A 19,159-nucleotide genomic window follows, 5' to 3' on the forward strand; every position below is an offset into this window, starting at 1 on the left:
TGTATTATGTTCCTGATACTTGATAGTGCCAGGCTGCCGCAGGAGTACAGGCAGCGAGGGCTAGCGCGCATGCACTTTACTTCACTTTGCGACTGGAGGATTTAAAAGCGGTGAAAATCGTACTAAATCTTCTGAGATAACTGGTTTAGATTTTTAGGTAATCTGGAGTTGTATGCTGGTGATACAGGAAGGCTGTTTTGGCAAATATATGTTGCTACTTCTAGTAAATTTATGAGCCCTATAGTGTTTCTCAGTGCCTCCTAGGGCTGTGTTGCATTTTACACAGCTGAACTTGTCATTTGACAGCAGGGAGAATGATTTCAGGATCATTATTTTTACAGTTTAGATTTCACCAGAGTCCTCGTTGGCTTAGTTGGTGGAGAAAGCTTAGATGCTTTGAGTCAAATAGTGTAAGTAAAGGAATAAAGGCTCCTCGCATTCTTGAGGCTATCTCACTGTTTCTTGTTTTTAAATGGTTTTAATTATGAAAGATTAACATAGTGTTGGAACATCATAATTCTATTTGATTAAGTGAAGTCATTTTTTCAGCATCTGCACTGAACTGTCAGCGTTATGATTGTCAGGTACTTGAACATATCAAACCTTTGAAATGTCTTGCCGTTTAGATGGAAAAACTAAACTGAGATTGCTTTCTGCCTGTTATAATGGAGAATACCATCTATATATAGTAACTGCAGTCAACTTACACAGGAGTCTTTACATTAAAATAGCTTCAGTTATTTTTAAAAGCAGAAAAAATTTCCTCATCGGTGTTTTTCCAAACTGTCTTTTCCTGAACATACCTCATGTTGGTTTGATAATTATCCTTGAATGCAAACATGCCAAATGATTAAACTTGTGGTCGAGCATGGTAGTTTTGGGCAGGAAAAGTGTTGTTTCTCCTTGCTTTATGGATTGCAATTAGTCTGCAATCCATTAATAATGGACCATATTAATTAGATCTGGACCATACTTGTGGATGTTGCCTCCTTTGCACTCGTGGAGAGAAATAAAATCAAGATACCTGGAAAGGGTGTGCTTGCTTCTACATATACCTGTTGGCTGCTTTATTGATAGTGTATAGTGCATGTCACAGACTGCTTCCCCCACACCCCCCGCCCCTATATTGATGTGATCTCTGCCTCTCTCTTTGTTCTTGGCAAAAGGAAGGCAAAAGTTTTGTTGGAACTGACATTTTATGTTGATAAATGTGTTCATCTGAGATCTTTGCATAAAGCAGATTTTTCTCCTGGACTGGTCTCCCCATTACAGTAATTCTTAGTCACTTAAGCTGTAAATCATGTCAGCTGGACTTTCAGAAAGTTTTAAGCTTACTGGAGCCACGCAGTTCCCAGTTCAGGAGATGTTTTTACAAGGTCTCTTTAGGATGCTTGTGTATTTAAAAAGAAAAAATTCCTCAAGGCTTTGCTCCATGCAGAGCTATTCACAGAATTTGTGGGAATGAAAGTTGAGCAGCTGGCTGTCCCATTAGTGGCTGTTTTTGTTACTACAGCTTCAAGAATAGTGATTTTGCAGTCTTCCCATGGGAACTCAGATAGAAATATATGAAATCATATACTGGGAGATCTCCTTAGGTACAAGCACCAGATGTTAAGGTGTGGTTGTTGGTCCCAGTCGCACCATGACGGAGGAGGAGATGCTTGGCTTTTCTCAGATCCTGCTACAGCTGCAGACAAAGAGAATGGAGAACTTCCTAGTAGCCCTGCTTCTCTGTGGCAGCAGGACCCATGGGTGATAGGTCTTTGAACAGAAGCCAAAGCAAATGCTTGTTCATCCACTAAACTAGTTTGTTATGTGTTTTGTGTATTTCTACTCACTTAGGTGTTCGTTCTGCTGTGTGTATGATGCTCTGAGAGCAGATCACTGTTCAGGCCTCTGCATTGTCTGGGAGTTGTATCTAGGTCATCCCCACGGAGAGCAGGAGATGCTGTTTCTCTAGATGCCCTGTGCTGGGAAAAGGTTTTGATTAAGGGCCTGATGATCGTTCCCAGGCTGTAGGAAGAGAGAGGATGCTGCTCTAAAAAGGAATTATATCAGCAAATGAGAAATATTAGGTGAAGGTACACTTATCTATCTTCATTGCTATTCTGCCAGAGCTCTGTGAGAGGTATGAGTGTCCCCTCTCAAGTCCTGGCTGCTGATGTCCCCAGCTGGAGATGTGCTGAGAAGGCTCTGAGGGTTTTGGAAGCTGGAAGGGTGTTAATGAGGCTCAGCTGATATGCTCAAGCACTTTGAGCTCTGTCAGTGGATATTTTTATGCTTTTTTTTGGTATGTGTTAGCTTATTCCTTACTCCTAAGTTTACAGTGAGCTGTATGAAGAGGTAAATGGGAGTACCGTAGCAAAATGTTATGGGGGACAGGCAGAAAGCAAGCAAAAAAGTCCTTTATTTGCTCAAAACCTGAAAATCCTGGCTCTTGCCTGTTTAGCAGCAATTTTTGCTTTTACTTTTGTAATATGAACAAAAATCACAACCACAAGATGCTGTTTTTAATGTTCTTGAAATTAGTTTTGAGCTGTACTAGTGGTAATGGTGTATTTTATCTTTCTAAAGGCACAGAAATGAGATTAGCAGCACAGTTAAGATGGAATGGTCTTGTCCGGTATCATCATCCTGTTCCTAGCCTATCTGCACTGAACAAAGAGTAATGCTGGTTGTGGTATATTTCCTTGGATTAAAAACTCATATGTATTTATATTAAAATTCAGGAGCATCTGTTATCGTTTATAAGGAATTTTTTCCTCCTATAAGCAATCTCTCTTGCCCCAAGTAGTCTTCATGGTGATTTCCGTGTGGGTTTCTATGGTGTTGAGTTTGTCTGTAAAGCCTTACAACGTTCTGCGTGGAAGATAGCTTACCTGCTGGAAGAGGGCTGTAAGACCCTGCCGCCGGGCTTCCCTGCACTCTGTCCTTGGAGGCTTGAGGTGCATCTGCTCCTGTTACAGCTGTTGAAGAACCTTCTTGAGCAGACAGACCTAAAAGTATTTCACTTTCTTATCCCTGCCTCCAAGATGCTGAGGTCCTCTCACAGAAGAGAGGATGATAATCCTCTTTATTGCTAGTTAGATATCCCACCAAAAATACCCTTTTTTAGATTCAGTTGCACCAGATTTGATGAGAGATGGATCTTCCTGTAAGCCTGTCTCTTCACCAGAGATGAATGTATTTTAAACTGGAGCACGTGTGTCTGTGCGCTCAGAGGAAAATAAAGGTTCAGTGTTGAGACTGTGTCACAAGGATTTCTCTCGCGCTGACTTTGCTTGTTGGAAATAACTCACGTGTTTTGACAGAGCTTGATCTCAGATTGGGAGATCTGTAATGATGCTGTGTAGAATGTAATTCTAGGAAGACATACCAATCCTTGTGCTTTAAGATCCCAGTACCTAGATGTAGTGCGAGAGGTAATTCCTACATTGCAATTACTTCCTACGTTCTTAATGTTTTCTGGGAAGATTTCTGACACAGGTTGTTTAACTAGAAGTTGCACTGTATAATATGTGTGTCTCTTTTCCAGTTTATTGAGAGAACATTCAATTGATGGCACTGGCTGGGCTCCAACTAGAACATTAAAGGTACTGTTTCCTTTTAGATACGTACATCAAGCTAGATATATCTTTTAAAATACTTTTATGGACTTGGAGAGAGACAGTGCAGTTTGCTTTACAAACAACTGAGTGTTCTGTCTTTCAACAAGTGTTGGTGGCAATACTGAAATAAGTACAGTGCTAACTGATTCTAGAAATGTTTGCCAGTTTTAGCATAGCTGCACAAACACCGCATTGGCCGATGAAAGGTTTTGAAGAATGGTATGGCTACAGGTGACCCTGAGAAACCGTGCTCGGTGAGGTTGATCTGCTTTTTTTTTCTACCCAAGCGACAAGTACAAGAGCGTGATGTGAGCAGGACTAGCAGTAAGTGACATCTGGCCCCTGTAAAATTGCTGGTAGTTGTGCCAGTGTGATTGCAGAATGACTTCAGAGGTCAGTCCCACCACAGCTGGGCAGTGTTAACAGATTCAGAGTCATGGTTCGTGTATGAAATACTCCGAGGGAGATTGTCACGAAGGACACGTGCTTCAGTGCAGTGACTGCTCTTGTCTGCCTACGGGAAGCAGTTGGTTGTCCGTTTACTGTTACGTGACCTTGCTGCCAGAAGAGTCTTGCAGAGCGCTGAGCAATAATCTCCCTTTTGCTTTTACCAGCAACCCTGCCAGAACTGGTTCTTAAAAAACATTAGCTGCATTAGGGTAGTTACAGGGTACACATGGGCGTAACCTTTTAGAAGGTGTAAGTTTTGGAAGTTTTAGATTGTTTCCTCTCCTGTATCCTTGTGGTGGCAGCAGAGCTCTTACCTGAAAAATCCTTCAAAACAAACTGGTGTGACCTTTTTAACACTATGAACTTGAAGAAGCATTTAAATTACGCCTTTTAACTTTCTGAAATAAAAAATAGTCTCCTAAATACTCTCTAAAAGTTATCTGATAAATTGTGTTTTAAGAGTGTAGAAAATTCTTCAGGGGGAAAAAAGCTAACTCAATTTTATTTTCTAGCATTTTGTTGCACTCTGTGTCATCTTGTCCATGATTGAATACTCTTTAAGTTACTAAGTGTTGAGCATTTTCTTTTTCCACTTTACTACTTGCTACTGAATGTGTTTCCGTGGACCACTGTGAACAGCAGCCTGTGTACTAGTGAAGGCACTGAAGAATGTGCTATTTCTGAATTTCTGTATTAGATACTTTTAAAATCCGGTTATGAAGGAAGTTGAGCTTTAACCCCGAAATAAATCATTGGTAGGTTAATGTTGTAAAAAATACCTATGTAAGTTTTTTTTAATCACTGTTGATACAGTTGTAAATGTTCTCTTTATTGGTAGCAACACACCTGAATCCTAAATTTTTAGATAATTTCTGGTAGCAATTTGCTTATGGATTGTGTCAAAATTGATGCGGTGCTTTGTAACTGATCTCTGTGTAATCTTTCACTTATTTGTATCTAGCTATGAGTTAGCAACAGGAGCTTATTTACCTTTCTGTCTCCATTCTGTTATGTTCTGCGTCATTTTATTGAATGCTTCTTTCCTCTCTAAAACGGTATTTGTAAAGCGAAGAGCTGCTGCAGTTGGCCTCTGCTCAGACTTGAGCTACCTTTTCTCCTGCTTTTAGATCTGATCAAAACAGAGGTTTTCCAGGCAGAAAGCAAATAGGTGGTTTTATATTCCATTCTGTCCTCAAATTTTTACGTCACTGAAGATACCAGCTTTTAAATACCTAGTATGAGATAAAGCTATTGTTACTGCTTTTGATACCCTGCTTCTTCCCCCTCAGTAATTCAACTTTCAAACTCGAAAGTGCTTGAGTAGCTCCTCTTAGTCCTCAGCATGTGCTTCCTTGTCCCTTATTCGCCATGAATATCATCTGCCTAGCTAAGACAGACCTCCCTAGTATTCATCAGTGTGCTCTCAAATGCTTGTTTTCACTTTGCTATCAAATTATCTCGGGTGATTGCTTTTAAAAAATAAAGGAAGAAGTGGATCTGTGTATTGTGATTGCCTAATTGGTTCTAAAAGTCAAGCTGTTTCTTCTGCAATTATCTCTAGCAAACTACAACTGGAAATTGGGCAGTGACTGATTTATGAACCATAAAAATAATCAAAGCACGCTTGTGCAACTCTGCTGACTGACTCTGGAGGGCTGAGCAGAGTAATGTAAAAAACAGTATTTTAAAATACACGATGAATGTTCGCAAGGAATATTCGGTCCTTTTTTCTTTTTGGAACCTTGTTCTGACGGAGCTACAGTGGGTTTCAGATGATTAAAGAACTATTTTCAGTAGGATCTTCATGTTGCTGGTAAGATATATATGCATTTCAGTTCTTAATTGAAATAAAGAGCTATTTTTTGTCATTTTCATTTTACTGCTGTCAGGAGAGACAGGAATGGGAATGGAAAACAAAGATAGTCTTAAACTATAGATGTGCAGACTTTTTTTTTTTTTATAGCCATCTATAGGAAAGCAATACTTTTTCAGGAATTCCTTTCCATAAATTCAGATACTAGGTTAAGAAATATCTGTCTGTGCTATTAGATAATCTAATCTAAAAGGAATTAAAACTTGCTTGCGATTATTGCTATTTGGAGTTTATGCATAAGAGGCTTGGTTATTTAATTAGCCTTTAATACTAAATGGGAAAATATGCCTTATTTGTCACCTTGGTTCTGCTATTGTCTTCAGACAGTAAAATTACTTTGTTTGAAATCATGCTGATGTCAAACTGTCATCTCTGGAGAAATAAATCAGAGGGTCTTGACTTTGATTTTTGCAGTTACCTTTACCCCAACGTTTAAGCATAAACCTGAGTGGTTTTAAAAAACCTTCCGTATAAGCACAAAGCTTTCATTCATCATCGTAATGAAAACAGGTGGTCTGCTGTCAAAATTACATGTAATTAGTGTAGAGGAGTGTTTTGAACAGACAATAGCTGTCACTGTGTTCAGGATGAAGGGGAAAAAAGAGAAGTAAACCTGTATGTTCTGTGTCGTTCTCATTAATTCTTGCTGCTGATAGTTTTGTTGGGGTTTTTTTTTGGTTTTTTTTTTTTTTTTTTTTTTTCCTCAGGCAGTGTTATAGTAACACTGTCCTGCTACTGATTTATTAAAATCCTGTTTTGGAATGGGTCTTTGTCCTGTATTTGGAGGTGTCAAAACATGTGTTTGTAAAAGCTGCCTTCCCGGATGGAATATGTATGTCCCCCGCTCTGGTAAAGTAAGGAGGAGGAAGTCATCTAAAGAAGAAAGCTAAAGGCTTTGTGGCAGCGTCAACAGCGCACAAATGCCAGCTCTTACTGTGCAGGAGGAGAAATTACTGGGAAGCCAGGCATAGCTTAGCAAGGAGGTTCTTGATCTTGCATGATTTTTACGTCCATCTCCTGGGATCTTCTTGGTTGTGATCACCAAGGTTATAGAACTGAGCACCTGAGAAATTGCACGTGCCATCTCAAGGGGTAGATGGACTCCGTCAAGGTGCCTGCCTCCTCCTAGTATGTACCAGTATAGAGCCTCCAAACACTGGGGAGAAACAAATTGCCCTGTGTATGGTCACAGTCGTTAACTGCATGAGGGTTTCCGCTTTAAGCGGAATACCTGTTTTTTCAGGCTGTGTGCTGCCGGCTGTCTTCTCTGGTATCAAACAGGAATTGAGTCAGGTGGATATTGTTTCAGGCAGTGTGTCCATGTCCTGTTGCTCACATAAGAGCCATGGTGGTGCCCGTCACCCAGGCCCACTCCCCACCTGGAGCAGTGTTTAGCACAGTGGAATGGGAGGAGAGGGCTGAACTTAATTCTGTGCCTGCAGCAGCTGTTCCAGAAGGACACCCTGACTGAGCAGACACTCAGGCATGTTTTTTGTCTGAGGAGCAAGATACGCAGAATAACTTTCTGGGAGTCCTCACTTCCTCGGTTGTGCGGTGCTTGGCTGGCTGTAGGTTTTATGGGTGACCTGACTGAAACACTGGTCGGAGAAGGACTGTGCCTGCTCATCTCTCAGTACTCCCTCTGGGCTCACACCCAGCTCATCCTCTTCATTTGCAGAGCTGCCTTCCTCCCTCGCATGCAGAGAGTGCTTAGAGTCCAATTCTGTGTGTTGGTCTCATGGAGGCTCCTAGGACCATGTTAGCACAATGTGTCCTGCTGCCAAGATCTTTACTCTTTTCCCCACTCAACGGAGTGAGTAACAAAATAAAACATATATTTGCCAGCAGATAACTTTAGGGAAAGGCCAGCACAACAGTAGGGAGCTGTACCTGTAGCTTGACACAAACAGCTCTGTGCAAGTGTTTGGTCTTACCCTTTATTCCCTGAAGATTTATCCTTTTATTTGCTGGAGTGTGTGGTGAGCACTGTGGGTCTCGATCAAAGGAATCTGTGAAGGAGAGAAAAGTAAGCCTGTTGGCCTTTGCGTGCCCCAGAAGGTGCAGGCACTGATGTGCTGCAAACTGCTTTGTCGCAATTAACGTAGACTCCTTCATAGCTATACTCCTGCCAGTGCAGCAGGAGCAGCAGCCACAGTGCTGCCGTACAAAGTGCCACTGCTGAACAGAGCAAGATCATTCTCTCTCAGATACACACACACACACACACCCCCACATATCTGTATATGTAATTTTTCTAACCTAATCCTGCTGTAAGCCAGGTAGCTGATGTAAGGAGGTAGCTGATGCTAGCTGGGATGCAGGCTGACAGGGTGTCCCTGCATGCATCCTTGAAGGGATTTTCTGCAGGGTAGGAGAAATATGCTTAAGCTATCCTCTTCTCCAAATTCTCCTGTGTAATGGTCCCAAGGTGTGGATAACTAATGAGCAAGAAGCTTTATCCTGAGCTCCCGATGTAATGAGGTGATTCGTTCAAACTCTCCCCAACCCACAGTTGTCCTGAGCCTTGAGAAGCAGGGGCTTCCTCTTTCATCTGCTGTGATAATGCCCTCTGCTTCTCCTGATCCTTCTTGGCAGTTATGAGACCAATCACTGCCTGGTACTGCCACAGTGTCCAGATGCTTGAGAAGCTTTGCACCCTCTTGCACCATGTGTTTGCAGTGACCCTCAGGGTCTGAGCTGCACATCACCTTGTGTTTTCTGGGGTACCGGAGGGGGTATCAGCATTGCAGAAGACAGCTCTGGGGAAGCAGTGAAACACAAGGGGATAAAAGCAGAAGAAATGTTAATTTAGGGAGTGGCAGCAGAAGGTAGCGGCAGATACAGAAGCAAAATGTTTTGAACCAGTAAAGGGGCAGAGGAGGAAGGACAAAAGTCACAACCATTTGAGGGCTGTTGTCAGCAAACATGAAAGAATGTGCATAATTTGTCTCCTTCCATAATGCAAGTAGTACTTCAGGGTGTTGTAGGAGCTCCCAGTAGTTCAGAGCCACCTTTTTGGTGTGGTTTGGGAGGTGGTGTCCACTTTGTTGGTCCTGGTCTTTACGACCCTGCTTGGTGCTGGAGCTCACACGGTGTGCATCTGCAGCAGGACTTTATCCAGAACGCAACGGCGACCTGCTCACTCTGCAAGCTCCTGGCCCAAGGCGGATCTCTGTACACACCCAGATTGATGAAAATGCTTACACAAATCAATGTCTTGTACGAACCTTTGCTTCGTAAAAGATTTTCAAAAATTCTCTTTTTCTCTCTGTAACGGCTTCTGGCAAAGCTAAATCTTTGTTTTAAATACAGTACCTGTTACTACTAGCACGTTTTTAGAGAGTCATTTGGTAAAAAAATGCAGTACATTAGTAAGTCTAATTAAACCATGCTTGTTTTCCCCAAACTGTTGATTTCTGAATATGCCATTTGTGTCGACTAATCAGTTGAGTAGACTGGTCTCCGGAGGACGATCGCTTTAGTGTTCCTAATCTCTGTAGTGCAGTTCATTAAGAAGCTATCGCAGAATTCCCCGAAGAACAATTTATGAAAGATTTATCTGCCTGCTCTGAAGTAACCTTGGGAACGAATGTCAAGGAGTCAGTAACAAAAGTAAGGGATTTTAGGCGAGTACTTCTGCATACTTGGCAATGCGCAACTGTCTTGGTCTGGGAGAGGAACAGACGATAATTGTTCCTCTTTTCTTCCCTCTAGCATATTTGAGCAGAGAAGAAATCGTCTTCCAGCCTTCCTCCTTTTTTTTTTTTTTTTTGTGTTTGCTAACTGGAGCAGTTCATACCATTTAAATGACCCAAAGCCCTCCAAGTAAGCTGCTGCTGTTGTGTTTGGATGGGAAGCACGAGCTGGGGTTGCGGGCACGTGAGGATTGGGATGGCCGTCGTGGCTGATGAAAGAAAGCCGACGTTATTCCACGTGGAAACAGTGTTTTACCTGCCACAGAAATTTTGTAAGATACTGTGCCGGTGTTATATGCAAGATTAGAGAGGAGCAGGACAGGGAGAGGAAATGTAAAAGAGAACATTTTATTTGGGGGAAGACTGGTTAGGAGGGAAGCAGTTTTTTTTGAAGCTAAGAAGTGGCTACCATCTCCGGCATGAAAACATACTTTTATTTTCTTAACCCCTTGGACCAGTGATCAGTTTTGTCCAGTCAGTTACGTTGTAGTGGTTGCAAACTGGCTGTTAATCCACGGGGAGAAATCGAGATGTTTGCGGAGCTGTGTCCAGGAGGCAGGAAGTGAAGTCCAACAGAGCCAGGGGAAGGTAGGGCTGGGTGGGATGAAGGATGCTTGGTTTTCTAGGCTGCAACAAAGAAAAAGAAGCCGGGCTTGTTTGTAAGAGATGACGGATGTGGAAAACCACCTTGAACTGGTGCGTAGGCAGACAGGACAGCGGAGAGCTGCCCCAGGAGACAGCCGTGCAGTGGCCTGACTTTCAGCATGCTGAGTTTTGGGGGGTAATTTCAAGCCCTTCTCCAAACTGCAATGTCAAAACCTTAGCACTTGTTTTATTGGAGTTATTGCTTCAGTTTGTTTAAAAAAGAAATCCTTCAGATATCTGCTTGTATAAATGACATCTGCTCCTTTCATTGATCTGAATGGGTTAAATTGTTTGTATATGCAAAATAGTTTAGCAGCAGCTTTAATTTAATCAGTCTATTAGATCAGGAATGCTCCTTGGATCTCTAAAGAAGTTTCTTTGATGGAAAGTTCATTAGCTGCTTTTGTCTGGCTTGTTCCCTGCTTAAATTAATGTATTAAATATACTTTGCCTGTTAAAGGAAAATCTTAATTTACAATTTGCATGTTTACTCTCTCTTCAAAAGAAGTGCTGTGTGGTTTTGTTTCCAAACGTTCACGAGCGTGCCTAAATGCTTGTGTGTTACATGGTTTCATGGCATTGCTTTTGTGAAGTGGCTGTGAGAATTGCCACTTGGGAAAATTTGGTGACTGAATTAGAACCTCCTACAAATGCAACGCTTTGAGACTCTCTAGCCTCAGGAGGGGCTGTTTCAAAAGCTGTATTTAGTATTTTGATTCATTGCTTGTGAACTTTAAACATCACTGCAGTGGATTTTTTTTTCCCTTATTTGGCATGCCATAAATAAATCTGTGGGCAGGAGTTTAATGTAACTTTTCACTTAAATGCAACACAAAAATACTCAAGAATGAAAAAGGGCGATTATAAAGGCTTATTTATAACCGTCTGTGAATATTCTGATTTGCTTGTGTTGACTTCCTCATGCCTGAGCCCAAAATGGTGACAGTGCCGTAGAGCAGAGCACGTTTCCATGATCCCATCTTCCGCTTACCGACTGTGGATTTAGCCAGGTACTGCTCTGCTTGGGAACCCCGGCTCTTTCGTTCTGGTATCATACCAAGGATGATGCTTTATGACGTTAAAAGAAAACTGAAGTTTTTGAACTGTTAAATCTGACAGGATCTGTCCTCCCGTGGCTTGCAGATCCTTTTAGTTCAGCAGGAAAATGTGAAGCAAGCGTTCAGGCAAGTGCTTATCTGCATGCAGCAAGCAGCTCTGCTGAAGTCAGTAACGCAAAGTGATTATTTTTGCGATGCAACAGTGTCAAATTCTTCAAATGTGAAATACTTGCTTCAGCCTCCCTCATCTGTTCCATCCCGCTTCCCTTTCTCAATAACCTAGATTTAAATCCAGGCTAGCCCCAAACTTATTACAAAAAGTTGCCCTCTGGTAGTAATTCAGCATTATTTTTTGTGGAACCATGCAAGGGTATAAAATGAATCTAGCAAATCATAAAACTTGACTAGGTGGAAGTGGATCAGAAATTACATTAAGAATTTCACATGTAAGTTATTCAGTAATAGTAGTAATAATAATAATAATAATAATAATCCTTTTGTGCTTTTTGGTCTCTAGAATGGCTATGAAAATGTACGACATTCTGGAAGCTCCCAGCCTTGCAGAGGTTTTTGCTGGGGTTTGTTGTGGGGTTATTTTGATAGAACTCTGTGCAAAGCCAAGCCTTGAATTAAATAATGAGACTAGGGTCCCAAAGTCTTAAAACCAAGGTTCAGCAAATGAGAGTTTGTGAGCAATTTAGTAAGCTTCAAAAGGAGGTGTTTACAAAATGACGTGGGAAAATAATTTGAAATAATTTACATATCTGTTTTGAGTTGCCGTATTTACTTGTGTAAGGTGCGGCACATCACTGCCTGTGTTGGAGCGCAAGCTGTTTTGTTTGGAGAGACGCTCTGCACATGTGCTGGTGGGGAGGCTCTGGGAGACCAGGGGCTTTAGCGCTGTTAAATGTCAAGAGAAGGTGAGCTGTTCGGGGTTTCGGAATCAATGTGGTTGAGTTACTCTCTTGTTTGTTTCTTTTTAGCTGCACTGGTAAGTAGTGAAACAGTTGCAAATAGTTCACAACCCCATGAATGCCGGTTTGACGTTCAGGCAGGATTTCAATATGGACAGACCCCGGTGTGCTAGTGTGAGCTCCTCAAACATCTTTGGGATGGTTTTTAACATGTAATTCTGCATCACGTTCTCCAGTGAAGGTGTACTGTCACATGGTGTAGATGAAAGTGGCTGGCTGGAGACAGAGACACTCTCAGCCATCTCTGGCTACCCACCCTGCGTGAGCCAGCCCTCAGCCCGCATCTGTGCTGCAGGCAGTGTACGTGGGGACACCGGAGCGGAGCAGACCCCGAGAGCGGTGACGCTGTGGCAGCCCGTGCTGTGCAACCTCTCATGCCTGAATGCAGAAGAGTGAAGCGGAGGCTGAGACCTTCATGCCTATTCCTACTCTCCCACTCCTGAAATCCTTTAATCAGTGATTTTGGCTTTTTTTTTTTCTCTGCGCGACTGCACTGTGCAAATAGTTTATCACTGGGATTGCTGAATGCAGTTTTTCGTAATATCATGTTTTGCTAACCTCTGCTATGCCCTGTTTCTGTGACAGCAGTTGTAGGTGAACAAGCAGCACAGAACTGAGATAGAGGATAAAGTGATGGCTTTATTTGAAATAATCTGTTTTCTCGTACTTGCTAAGGAACTGACAGTATGGTTGTTTGGGAGTGGGGATAACTGCTCAGCGCTGGAGCCTTAAAATGTATGGATAACTGTAATTCTTTGGTGTGGCAGCTATGTCCTTTTTCACAGTTTGTGTCTCTGTGCTGCCGTTGGAGGTGATGAGTACATTTGAAAGAGTTGCTGATTTTGGCACGCCTGATGATTTCAGAAGCTTCATTAGAAGGTGCTGAAACTGAAAGCACTGTCTGCCGATATCATCTTTGCTGGGCAGGTTGACGTTATTAAAAGCAGCTAACCTGAGTAGGTTGTTTGTGTGAGATCAAAGGAAAATTGGATCGTGAGATGCTGTTGTCCGGTTAATGCTGACACTGTGTCTTTTTCATTAGGACTTAATTGGATAGCATCCTTAAGGGATATAGATTTCTGTGGTCCGTCGCTTTCAGCGGAGAGACAAGCTGAAACATTCTTGTTTATTGAAGTTCTTTGCTGTGGATAGGAAGTTTTTACTTGGAGGCCTTATCTTTCTTGTGAAAGGTACATTTTAGCCGTGAAATTATTAACGTGCAGTGTTTGTCCCTCTACTGGAAATCAAGCAGTGTGGTTTTCATGGGTAGGCAGTCAAGTGCTAGCAAGGTGTAAGGTGCATCACTGATTTTAATTTTCTTATAGTTCTGAGCTCCAGTGCCCAGACTTCAGTGGGATTTTGCAGTAGGATACTGTTGTGGTTTTGTTTAGTGAGGGGGGGCCTGAGGTGGCAGCTTCTGTACGAAGCTGCTAGAAGTTGCTCCCCTTTGTTCAGTGGACTCGGCTGGGCCTAGGGCGGACCCGCTGCTGGCCAAGGCCGAGCCGATTGGTAGCAGAATGTTCTGTGATAACGCCTCTGCGATAACGTATTTAAGAAGGGGAAAACGGGGGGGGGGGGGGGGGGAGAAAAAAAAAAAGAAAAAAAAAAAGAGAAGATGTGAAGCAGCTGAGCTGGGGCAGAGAGGGGGAGGCATGGGCCTTGCAGGCCTCACCCTCTGACCTCCTGCCAGGCGGCCAACTGGGCCCAACTTGGCCCAGCCTGGCTGCAGGAAGTAGAGAGGAGAGGAGATCAGATGGATGATGTGAAGAGAACCTGAGAGGCGTCTGCCAGCCTGTTGTGAAGAATTTCTTGTGAGAGGAATGGCTGCAGACGCCAAGGTCAGTTCAGAAGGAGGGGGAGCAGTAATGCGGCTCCTGGCCGAGATTCCCCTGCAGTCTGCGATGACGACCATGGTGGAGCAGGTTGTCCCCCTGCAGCCCATGGAGGTCCATGGAGGAGCAGAGATCCACTTGGAGCCCGTGAAGGACCCCACGCCGGAGCAGGCGGATGCCTGAAGGAGGCTGTGGCCCGTGGAGAGCCCACTGGGGCAGCCGTTCTGGAGGGACTGCACCCCGTGGAAGAGATGACCCACGCCGGAGCAGTTTCACGAAGGACTGCAGCCCGTGGGAGGGACCCCACGATGGAGCAGGGGAGGAATGCGAGGAGTTCTTCCCCCGACCATGAGGCAGCGGCGTAAAACAACGTATGATGAACTGACCGCAGCCCCCATCCCCTCTTTCCCCCTGTGCCGCTCGGGGGGGAAAGGTGCTAGAGATAATGTGAAGCCTGTGAAGAGGGAGGGGTGGGGGGAGGTTATCTCGTTCTCTGTCTCATTATCCTGCTGTTTTTAGTAATAAATGAATAGTTTTCCCCAAGTCGAGTCTGTTTTGCCCATAATGGCAACTTTAAGGATCTCTCCCCGTCCTTATCTCAAACCTCGAGCCTTTTTCCTGTATTATCTCTCCCTGTTCCCTCGGAGGGTGGGGGGAGTGAGAGAGAGACTGCGTAGTCTGGCCACAACTGAGGCTAAACTATGGCAGATACCTTGATTATTGTGCTATTAAAGAAAATAGTCTTTCCTCTAGGTAGCAAAACTTAGCCTTGGAGTTGGTGGTAGATGGTCCTTTTAAGTCTCTTTCTGTAATATTTGGATATCTGCATTTTCTTCGTCTTTGAGGCTTGTAACTGTGGACTCTGAGATCAGTGCTGGTGGAACCCTTCTGGAGATGCCCAAAATAAGCTGTGACTCTAAACGAGGGATCATCTAGGGACAGCTTCCGCTGAAACTTCCCATTTGCAGGAATTGCAAACCCTCTCTGTTCATCTGTGTTTCAATAGATACTTAAGGGAAGTAAAATGATTTGAGACATATGCTTGTAGAAGAATGGTATTTCTCTGTACTCATGCTATAGCTGAATTTCTTTTCTCTGATACTTTGACAGAGTTTCAAATATTTGTCTTCAAAATCTCAAGCATCCATGAAACAGGGAAGGTTTTTCAGTATTTCGATTTAAATTAATCTATATTTCATTTCCAGTAATTTAATGGATTCGTAGAAAAAGTAAATTACGTGAACATGTTTAAATGCATGCCTAACTGACTGTGCTTTTCCTTTGCAGGATGTTGTCTGGGGGTTAAACTCTTTATTTACTGTAAGTAAATGAATATTTTGCATGTCCACTTTCTTTTTTCCTGCCTGGTTTGGCACCTAATGTGAGCCCTGTCTGTTGCCTCTTAAACTTAAGGTCATTATTTCCTTTGGCTTCTGTGGGTGTTGTACAAATTTTAAATCAGTTTGTGCTTTTGTTTGTATAACTGCAAGACTCGTACAGGCTGTCGATAACGCGTTTCCATACATTGTTTTTACTTTCGGTTACAAATCTATTATGGGATATTTTGATAACAAGTTACTTGGTATCTTCCCCACACTGTGAAATTCCTTCCGCTGGTTTACAGGAACTAGAAATTACTCTGAGAAGGAATTACATTGATGCTACAGTTATTAAAAGTGATGTTCAGGAATTAATGACTGCCCTGCAGTCTCATTCCTGTTTTGAACACTTACATGCAAGTTCAAGGGCCTCAGTACCCACCTGCAGAATTTGCATAAACCCCAACTTGTCGTAGGAATTATACAATTTTATTTAGGGATTCCATTTTCCCTCTTTTCTTAGATTGACAGGAGCAAGAAACTTGTGCCTCGTAATTACACGAGCAACTTGAAAATAGAGGAGAGGGCAGGAAGCTGCAAGAGGCAGGCAGGATGCTACACCTGCTTTTACCCTAAAAGCGGAGGGAGGCTGAGTCTTTACTGTACAAAAGCTGCCTTTTTTAGGGAGTCCAGGATTATGGTCCCCTTCCACAGGCACTGCTGCTGGGTAGGAAAGTCAGGAGAAAGCAAAGGCGCTAGCTTGGTGGCCACGTTCGTCATTGAGTCTGAAGAGGACTACCCTAGCTGCTCCAGGGTGTACAGAGGAGGCTGTGAAAAGCTTTGGATGAGGAGCATCGCTGTGGGCTTCGCTAGCCCTAGCTCGTTTTTAGAGAGAGGAATTCCTTCCACCGCTGCCTGACGGCAGAGCAGTGACTGCTGCCAGCACTATCACCAGGATCACGGTGCGTTTCTAAAACCTCTAGCATAGACCAGGCCAGTGGCTGGCTACAACCTCCTAGCTTTCCTGGCATCCAGGGGCTTCATCTGTTTCGACAACTTCTCTGGTAAATTGATTTAGAAGATTGTAGAGCGTTTGCCTTTTCAACAAAGAGTAACTGCATTTCGCAGTTAGTCTCCCACTGCGTGCTACGTAACTGGAAGAAAGCGAAACCCACTGGAGGTACAAAGAAGTGCCTTCAGAGGCAGAACTGCACATGAAAATAGTCTGTTGGGCAAACAGCTGTGGAGAATGATGGTCACACGTCGAGGACCACAGGGATTTGTCATGGCTGGTAAGAGCCGTGCTTCCCTGCTTGCCTCTTCAATTTCGCTCACACGCACCTTCTTATAAATAATTAGGCTTTGAAAAGCTAGAATTGGATCGTACTGGCCTTGCAGGTTCTTTTCTGGTTTTCTTGAAGAAAGTGAGTGAAAATGAGGTGGATTGGTGTCCTGGTTTGAGTGAAACAGGAGGTTTGCTGCTTGAAAATGAGTTGGAGAATGACAAGAGCCTTTCACACTTGTGAAACGATGGCCTTAAACTGGGGAAAATGATCTGGGCTGCAGGCAGATTAGGGGGGTTTGCGATTTGATGTTATTTTTAATAACGATTCCCCTTCTTCTATAAGCATGTTGTTCTCCATTGTTTTTAACTCTAGACCCTTTCTCCTTCCAAAGTTAATATTTATTGGGATTAAACTGATATACTTAGGATTTATTTTTACTGTTTCTGCTCGCTGCCCCCACATACCCTTAGCTCTGGGGGTCTTTGCACTCCCTTTCCTCTGGGCTCTGGTTTTCCCATTGCACTAAAACTGTCAGACTCATGCAGTTTCTTCAAAGAGGGAATGAAATTGCTTTGCTATGGAGATGATATTAAGGAAACTCTTCCTGCTTTATCACCATGCTGTTTGCAGGAGTTTTTTGAAGTGTTTACCCTTGAACAAAAATCAACAGGAATTGTGCCTCCTGAAACTTTGCATGTTCCTTCAAAGTGTGATTCAAAACTGTCTCGGTTTTTGAATAGAAATGCGTCACTGCCAGAGAGAAGAGTCGCAGAGCTGTGTGACATGCTACAGGATGAGGTCGAATGCCTTGCTGCTGTTGTCCTTTCATTGACTTGTGATTTGGTTTCAATCATCAAACTCATTTGCATTTACCTTTGGCAGGGACACTTGTCACCGTAGTTAGAAAATGGCTGGTCTCGTTTGCTGGTTTTCATTACCTTGTTCATTAGGGCTTTGGATTCCTCATATGATGCGGTGAGTGGGAACCCTATAACGTTCTCTGTTTCTTTTCCAGGATCTTTTGAATTTTGACGATCCTTTGAATATTGAGGCTGCAGAGCATCATTTGCGTGACAAGGTGAGTCAGCGGTTTATTTAAAGCGTGTTGTTCCTAAACAAATACACGTACTGTACTTGGCGATTCCCAGTAAGCCCTTTTAAACCATTCAAGCTGGTACTTCAGGCAGCCCAGTGACTCATTGTAGCAGCACCAGTGATTCAAACAAAATGTGCTTTATCTGGGAAAGTAAACTCAACACAGTAGTGTTATTCACCATATGCTGGACCTCTTGACCGTAATGTAGTCGTATCCCCAAAATAGATGATCTTTTCCGTCTTCTTTCTGAGATTTTCCCTGAAGTTGTACATGTTCTGTGCAGCAAATGATAGTGAATGAGTTTGGCGCAGTTACATGCGTATCCTTTACCTTTAAAGGCCTGCAAAAAGGTCCCATCCTCCTCTGTCTCCTTCAAAGTATAACTTTCTTCTTCACTTACATTTTGCATACTTTTATTAAGCCAGGAGAAATCTGGGCACATTGAAAGACAGGAGTGGAAACTTTATTTTGTTTTTACTGATCCTGTTTGTTCTGTGTGTATTATGGACTGGGCAAAACAAAACATGGTATGGATTAGTCACCTGATGAACATCTGCGAGACGTACATCTCAGTTGAGTCTGAGCATGGAGGCAGAGGTGAAGAAAAGTTCTGACTTCTTCATTGCATGGGTTTCTGAAGTTGCAGCACATTACATTATATAGATGCTTACCTCAAGCGTATGAAAGTTACACTTGGTGTGTTCAAGATCTCTTGTTTTAATTAAGCTCTTCTGATACTTTTGTTGAAGTTAACCTTAAAGATTGAAGAAAGCTTCCAGGTAATTGTTGATTTGAAGAGTTCATTGAAAATGCAGTAAGGCAGTGCACCTAATTTATTATCTCTTTTTTTTTTTTTTTTTTTTTTTCAAGTGAATATATCAAGATTTCGAGTTCATCTTTCCAGCTGTTTTTTGTTTAATGAGGTCTTGTAGCTATTCTGGTATTTATCAGTGTTTGCAGGGCTGGAATGAGACTGTAAGCCGAAGCTGGGAAAAATTGAGTAGAAACCTACTGTGGAAGAGAGGAATTTTTTATGGTTTTGTTGTATCATTTTGACAAAGAGTGCCAGGAAGCCTTCCAAGCCATAAAACACTGAAAGTAGTCACAGAGGGGATACAGCCCAGGATACAAAACCAGTGTAGTGCAGGTAGCAGGCTGAATAATTTTCTTTGTTTGTGTGTTAGACTGAATTATTGTCTAATAACTTGCCAGGGAAATTTGTAGCTCTTTGGGAATGGTGAGGTACACACCTATTGGTGAGTGTTGAATTTGGCACTTGATTTCTTCTAACCACCAGGCAGTGGTGTCCTCTTCCCAAGGGGT

At 42.8% G+C, this 19,159-nt stretch overlaps 1 protein-coding gene across 1 annotated transcript in view; it reads left to right on the plus strand.

Moving 5' to 3' along the window:
- Nucleotides 1-19,159, plus strand: part of UBE2F (ubiquitin conjugating enzyme E2 F (putative)) — a 70,218-nt gene that overhangs the window by 30,536 nt on the left and 20,523 nt on the right. Inside the window, exons 7-9 of the mRNA XM_086751203.1 lie at nt 3,536-3,593; nt 15,423-15,455; nt 17,756-17,818. Coding sequence (XP_086607329.1) covers nt 3,536-3,593; nt 15,423-15,455; nt 17,756-17,818 — 154 coding nt within the window. The remainder of the gene's footprint in view (nt 1-3,535; nt 3,594-15,422; nt 15,456-17,755; nt 17,819-19,159) is intronic.

This window comes from Chlamydotis macqueenii, chromosome 6 (assembly GCF_036417535.1).
Source record: "Chlamydotis macqueenii isolate bChlMac1 chromosome 6, bChlMac1.mat, whole genome shotgun sequence".
In the NCBI taxonomy this organism is placed as follows: Eukaryota; Metazoa; Chordata; class Aves; order Otidiformes; family Otididae; genus Chlamydotis; species Chlamydotis macqueenii.